Source organism: Elephantulus edwardii, unplaced genomic scaffold (assembly GCF_000299155.1).
Source record: "Elephantulus edwardii isolate Elephantulus edwardi_28Jun2011 unplaced genomic scaffold, EleEdw1.0 scaffold00055, whole genome shotgun sequence".
NCBI lineage: Eukaryota > Metazoa > Chordata > Mammalia > Macroscelidea > Macroscelididae > Elephantulus > Elephantulus edwardii.
Window position 1 is genome coordinate 7,915,002 of NW_006399805.1, and position 7,537 is coordinate 7,922,538.

General features: G+C 41.5%; 1 protein-coding gene across 1 annotated transcript in view; it reads right to left on the bottom strand.

Annotated features, from left to right (window-relative positions):
- The window catches only part of DGKI (diacylglycerol kinase, iota), a 341,252-nt gene that overhangs the window by 132,113 nt on the left and 201,602 nt on the right, over positions 1-7,537 (bottom strand). Inside the window, exon 22 of the mRNA XM_006887211.1 lies at positions 5,835-5,935. Within this exon, the coding sequence (XP_006887273.1) occupies positions 5,835-5,935 (101 nt within the window). The remainder of the gene's footprint in view (positions 1-5,834; positions 5,936-7,537) is intronic.

A 7,537-nucleotide genomic window follows, 5' to 3' on the forward strand; every position in this document is an offset into this window, starting at 1 on the left:
AAAAAAAAAAAGAAAAACCTGTAATCCTGTAATCACCACAGTGTCCTGCCTTACAGATGGAGGTGGGCCCCGTGAGACAACGAACATTGCACTAGTAATCAAATATGAATAATGGGCTAGACACATGAGCAAGAGTCTATTAAACATTCATGGCAAAGAACCACACATGGCCTGCGTAAGTCACTGGGTGTCTCGTCAAGCAAGGGAGCTAAGTTTACAAACCTAGAAGGCTGCACTACTCGCATGCCAATTTTTGGCCATAAATTAATAGCTTAAGAAGATGCCTCCATTTATTCTACTGGGACCCAGGTCAGAGCATCCCTGGACACCCATCAGTCTCCTGTGCTTCGTGTATTTCATTAACTGATGCATCTGAAGTAACAACGATGTCGCATATGGTGTATATGGACTGGAAGTAATTTCGCCTTTATACTGAACATAAGTTTTGTCACTTTTGCCATGGATCTGTAGTCAGGTGAAGTTCAAAGCAAATGGAAAGTGTGAGTAAGAGCAAGTCTATATTTTCACAAAGCAAATACCTCGAATCAGCTGCTGTTTGGAAGAATCCTCATCACAGACTGAAAAGAGAACCCCAGTGTTTGGTGGATGCTCAAAAAGTTAAACACATGGAAGATCGCACAATTCAATGGGTGGGTGGGGGCAACGAAGGAAATGGGAAGGATCTTTTGTGAAAAACAATGTATTCAAACTCTGTCAATAAATCAGTATAAAATAAAAAAAAAGGTCATCCACAACACAAGAAGAAGCAGAGCCATTAGGAAAAAGAATAAAGTAATGCAGTCAAAAGGGGGAAAAAAGTTAAACACAACTACCATATAACCCAACAAATCCACCCCCAGCTATCTAACCCAAAGAAATAGCAGTGGGGAAGCTAAGAAATACTAACACATCAATGCCCACTGCGGCTTAATTCACAATTGCCAAAATATGGAAATAATACAACTGCCCATCAGCAGATGAATTGACAAACACAACGTGGTCTCTCCATGCAAAAGAATATTAATAAACCAATAAGGGACATGATATTCTGATAGTTGCTACAACACAGATGAGCCTTAACGTTATGTTGAGTGAAATTTATTATCCACAGTAATAAACAAAATATAATACATGGAAAATATCCAAATACATGTTGTTGTTGTTATGCGCAATCAAGTAGAGCTCTGAGAAGCCAAAGCTAAAAGAAGAGATCAAGAAATTAAAGAGCTGGACAGAAAATTTCAAAGGGCAGCTCCGGAAGACAAAGCAAGATACTATAATGAAATGTGTAAAGAGCTGGAGTCAGAATAGGAAAAGGGCTGAACTTGCTCAGCATTTCTTAAGCTGAAGGAGTTGAAAAACAAATTCAAGTCACAAGTGGCAATATTTAAGGATGCTTTGAGTAGAATGTTAAATGATCCAAGAAGTATGAAAAGAAGATGGAAGGAGTATACAGAGGCACTGTACCAGAATAAATTGGCTGACACAAGAATTTCATGAAATAATATATGAGCAAGAGCCTATGGTGATGAAGGAGGAAGTTCAAGTTGCTCTGAAAGAATTGGACAAACAACTATGAGATATCATCTCACCCCAGTCAGAATAGCAAAATTTAACAGAACAGCAAGCAACAAATGCTGGCAAGGTTGTGGAGAAGAATTGGGCAAAAAACAAGGCTCCAGGAGTTGATGACATACCAATTGACATATTTCAACAAACAGACGCTGCCCTGGATGTGCTAAGTTATGCCAAGAAATCTGGAGGACAGCCAGCTGGCCAACTGACTGGAAAAGATCAATATTTGTTACCATTCCAAAGAAAGATGACCTGACAGAGTGCAGAAATTCTTGAACAATATCATTAATATCACATGCAAGCAAGATTCTGCTGAAAATTATCATAAAATGACTGGAGAAACACATCAACAAAGAACTGCCAGATGTGCAGGCTGGGTTTAGAAGAGGCCATGGTACTAGGGATATTATAGCTAATGTTAGATGGATCTGGCAGGAGGCAGAGCAAACGTCTATCTGTGCTTCATTGACTATATAAAAGCTTTTGACTGTGTGGATCACAACAAGCTGTGATCCAAATACATAGAGACAGAAAATATTTTTCTAGTCACCAGAAGCTGGAGATGGGGTCCATGGGGCATTGTTGCTGAATGGAGACAGAGTTTCTGTTTTGAGTGATGACAAAGTTTTAGAAATGGATAATAGTGTGGAAAACGGTGAATGTTATTAATGCCATTGAATTCGAAACTTAAAAAATGGTTAAAATCACACAAAAAAATGCTATGTTCCATATTCCAGAACACTTAAGTGTGCTTATGATGTGAAACTTACACATAGACCAAGAGGCTGTTGTATGAACAGAACAAAGGAACAATATATGCTTTAAAATGAAGCAACATATGTGCCAGGGTCGTATCGTTTCTCCCTGCCTATTCAATCTGTATGCTGAGAAAGGTTTTCGAGAAGCTGGAGTCTATAAAGAAGAATGTAGCATCAGGGTTGGAGGAAGACTCCTCGATAACCATTGCTATACTGATGACACAACATTGTTTGCCAAAAGTGAGGAGAATTTTAAGTGCTTGCTGCAGAAGATCAAACAACACAGCCTTCAATAGAGACTGTATCTCAACATCAAGAAAACAAAAATTCTCACCACTGGACCAATAGACAACATCATTGTAGAGAAAAGACTGAAAGTGTCAACAACTTCATCTTAGTTGGATCCACAATCAATTCACTTGGTACCAGAAGTCGAGATCAGGAAACATATTGCACTGGAAAAGTCTGCAGTCAGGAACTTCTCCAAATTATTGAGGAGCAAAATGGTGTCGATTTGAAGACTAAGGTATGTCTGATTCAGGCCATAATCTTTTCAACCACTTGCTATGCTGCTGAGAGCTGGACAATGACTAAGGATGACAGAAGAAGAATAGACGCCTTTGAGCTGTGATGTTGAAGAAGAGTTCTGAATATTCCACGGACTTCCAAAAGAATAGATAGGTCTTGGAGAAGACAATAAAACTTCATCTCACATACTTTGGGCATGTTGCTAAGAAAGGTTACTCACTGGAGAGGGAGATCATGCTCAGAACGGTGAGGGACAGCAGAAGTGACCACAGCAATGGGCTCACGTGGGTCAGACACTGTGAGGACGGAACAGGAGAGGACAAGCTTCACGTCTGTCGTTCACACAGTTGCTATGAGTCGCCCTTGACTCAATGACACTGAACAACAACAACAGCAACATAACGCCTCTTTTAGCACAGTGGAAAATGTAGAATTATTCTTTGGCCACTTTTACTTTCAATTAATAGCATACTTTATTCAAATTGGAATCTTCTTTGTAAGATAGTGTCTCTATCCTCACTTTTAAAGGATTTTTTAATTCTTTTGGATCCCTACACACTGTTGAGTTTATAGGATTTCTGCCCCCCGCCCCCCATACTAAATTCACTCCTCTAGTCTGATACAGAAAACTTTCTGAGAAGACAAATTAAGGAAGGAATCTGTAAGAAATGCGATTTTCTTGTGCAAACTAAAATCTCAATTTCCTCTGGCAATGGTGGACTGATAATGCCACAGAAAAGATAGAACAGATAAATAAAATCCACAGATAAGCCCCAAATCTCATTTCAGCCACAAATTTCAAATACTCCCCTACTGGCAACCGATATTCCTCAGAGCTGATGTAAACCACAGCACAGTACAGACGGCAGGTCTATTTACTCATTTATTTTAAAAACCATAAGCCAGTTGTTTGAAATCTTGACGAAAGTGGGACGCTATAGCCTTTGCAGTTTCACCCACTGCCATCAAGTTGATTCTGCTCTGGTTCAAGAATTCGGCTCATATAGTTCATAGGGTCACTAGGGGTTGTATTCAAGTTAAAGAGACCCAACAACGACATTGGCTACAATCAACTGAAAATTAAATCTAAAACTTCACTTAACATTTCGTGCAAAACACAAATTCACCAAAAGACAAACAAGATCATGACTCAAAAAGTGCAAACCTGTTAAAAGTGTTGATTCTCCCAAAATATAATTTTTAATTAAAATATAATCCCAAATATGATATTCATGAAATCCTAGTTAAAATCTTTTTATTTGCACTGTTGTTGTTGTTGATGGGTGTTGAGTCAAGCATGACTCATAGTGACCCTTTGAACAAAAGACCTGAAGCCTTTCTATAATTATCATTGTTTCTCAAAGTTCATAGAGTTCCCAGAGGCATGTTGTTTAGGAAGTGGATACCACATGCAGAGAATAAACAGAAATTAACCCTAAAAAAAAAAAAAAAAAAAAAAAAAAAAAAAAAAAAAAAAAAAAAAGAGAGAGAGTTCAGCTTCTAAGCAAAGATGTGCAGTTGGAACTCGGTGGAAGGAAGACGTGCCAGCCTTTTTCCATAAAGACGCAAGCGTGGAAGCCTCCAGGGAGTCCTATTGTTCTCCAGGGTTGCTATAAGCCCTTCCCATCAGCAGCCTCCAGAAACCAGTTAAACTGAAACTGGACTGGCCTCCACTTTATGTGCTAAGTTAGACTGTGTGTCTGTCATTGATAATCTCATTCCCGTCAGAAAAGGTATTTTGTCATTTCTAGAAAGGGGTCAAGAAATTCAAGGATTATTCGTCCTTCGGCTCAAAGCTCTGCAAAAGAAAATAGAGGTAACTGAAGGGGGGGGGGAAATGAAAAGGAAAAAGAACTCAAAGAGCTGAGGAAGGAGAAGCAATGCAGACAGCTGAGAAACAAGGCAACGTCACAAGAATTCTCTAGAAGGTAGAGGGATGGTATTAGCAGGGAAATGGCTTCTGGCTCATTCACTGTGGGAAAGAAGATTCCGATTCCCTGAGCCTCATTCCAGACGTGAGCTCAGGGCAAAGGTCATATTTCAGGAAGGACTCCCCACCCTCTCTTCCCGGATATAGCTCTTTGCCTCATCAACACTTCAGGTCCACACTTATTTATTCTGAGTTGTGGGTCACAAATCTTTGACTCTACATACAACTCCTTTCTTTCTGTTGGCATCTTTGCCTGCTTCCTAGGACGGCCTTATCTTCTCTGTTCCTCAACTATGGAGAAGCCTGAGATTCTAATGTCTAGTACTGTTAGAGCTTGGCTTCTTCTGCCACTTTACCTGACCCAGTCATACGACCACCATGCCTACTGAATGAATAACTTGGTGAACAATTATCTTTGCTTTTCAAGAATCGTTTGGAAAATATGAACACTGGGGAGTAACTCATACATTGACTCAACTGAAGATTTCTGAAGTGATGGTGTCTCTTTGTCAGTGAATCACGTCACCATAACACCCTGTCTCCTGTGGACCTTACAGACATCAAACAGAAGCTTAAGTGACTAGTCTTAGACATCACCAATAACATGGCGGCTAGGAGAGCTGGACATGTCTTCAGGGGTAACTCTGTTGCCCCCTGAATAGCTGGTAATTGGGTGAGGTAGACCCCAGGGGAATACTTGTTTTGGCTCAAGAATGTTCTGAGCAACACTGTATCACGTGGCATCACCAAACTTCTGCTTTTCTCATCTGAAGTGAGCCTCAAACTGCCCAAGTGATGAATAAAACAAGAGATTCTGACTTGGCACCCACAACATGATCATTTTTTTCCTTGCCGCTCCTCTTTTTAAGTTCCAATTTCTTAGTCCCAATGTCATCACTTTCGAGCAGGCATGTTGCCACTCTTCGTTTCTCTAACATGGTGTTGGGACACGAAGACTAATGAATCTATGCATGAAACCAGGGAGGACCAAGAGGCCAGAGACAGGCTGAGCAGGAGAAATCAATCAGGCACTTCCAACTTACACGCTTCCCGGAGTTTCTCCTTGTCATAGTGGAATCCTTCATAGTCTTGTAAACTGATTTTGTTCACTCGGATCCGCAGGCGGTCTGGGACAGACTGGGGACTGCAAAACAAGACCATATCATTAGATCACCCCGAGAGGGGAGTGGGGTGCCACACACCTGGCGTGCTCAGAGCAGCAATGCAGTCTCTTCATGCTTAGAAGAGAAAGCTCTCGTCCAAGCCGAACTATGGCTCCTTTCCAGAACACAGCAATTATCTGGAGAATGCATCTCCAGGTGCCTTAAGTTTCTGGGGTTGGGTAAGAATGTGGAAATAAGCAAGGAAAGCCTTAGAGATCATGCTGGTGTCATATCTGCTAGTCATTGATTCACAGCTCAAATAAAACCATGTGTCTGGTTCCACGGCAAATTCAATGCAGCTGGTCTGAAATGGGAGAAGTGAGGTGGAGCTGGAAGGCCTGCTCTAGGCAAAAGCGCCAGCAACGACTAAGCATTGCCAAGGGCCATCACCAAGGGACGGCCAATCTACGAGGCTCACAGCGAAGATGGGAGGACAGCACTGCGACTACAATAGCCCTCCACCCCCCACCCTGGCTGGCTAGTCAAAGGGTATTCAAATCAATGCTGCCCAGGAACACCCCGAAATGTAGACAAATGTTAACTCTTTAGGAAGATTACGGAGCATATAATGAACTTTAGCATGTGGTTAAGAGTACAAATTCGACATTTCAAGGGGGTAGCACCAAACTCTCCGATCCTCTGTTCTCTCTTAGAATGTCTCTTCCTAGACTCTAAGTTTTCCTCAATAACATTCTCAAAGCAATCCATGGTGAGGACTAAATGAATTCATTTTTCATTACCACCATTATGGGTCAGTACCGTCACACCCACTCCTCACTTAGTGACATGGCTAAGTTCCTGGTCATTATGTGAAAATCAGTGTTATGCAGAAAGAGAATGACCACGTCAGTTCACCAAGTGGACAGTGATGAGAACCTTGCCCAGTCAAGCCGGCCCTGAACCTTGGTTATTATACCCAGTGCCACAGTCGTCATCCAGTGCCATTGCTGGCACACCCGTGTCACTGCCCTCACACCCAGCCACTGCTGTCACCCCCATTTTACCTCCCTCATACCCATGTTACCGCCCTCATACTCATGTCACTGCCCTCACACCCACTGGCACCACCCTCACATACACTGTCACCACCCTCACACACACTGTCACCGCCCTCACACCCATGTCATTGCCATCACACCCATGTCACCACCCTCACACCCATGTCACTGCCCCCATATCCAGTATTATTTTCATCTCACACCAGAGCATTCATTACTGCCAGACTTGGGTTAATCTGCACAATAGTCAAATGGGGTTTTTAACTGTCATAATATGAAGTGTCAGATACCAAGATAGTCCATAATTGAAGTATAAGTGTTGCAATATATAACTATAACATACATTCCTCTAATCAAATTCCCACTGGCCCTTCTGTTGTATGAATTTCACTAATATTTCTTTGTTTCTAACAGAAGTTTGCTTCTCCTGTCTTATCTTGTTGTCTTATATCATGAAATAATTCTCACCATTGACTAATGTAGGAAATAGCCTTACTCTTCAATTCATTTCAGTGGATGGATAGATGGAAGGAGGAAGGAAGGAAGGAAGGAAGGAAGGAAGGAAGGAAGGAAGGAAGGAAGGAT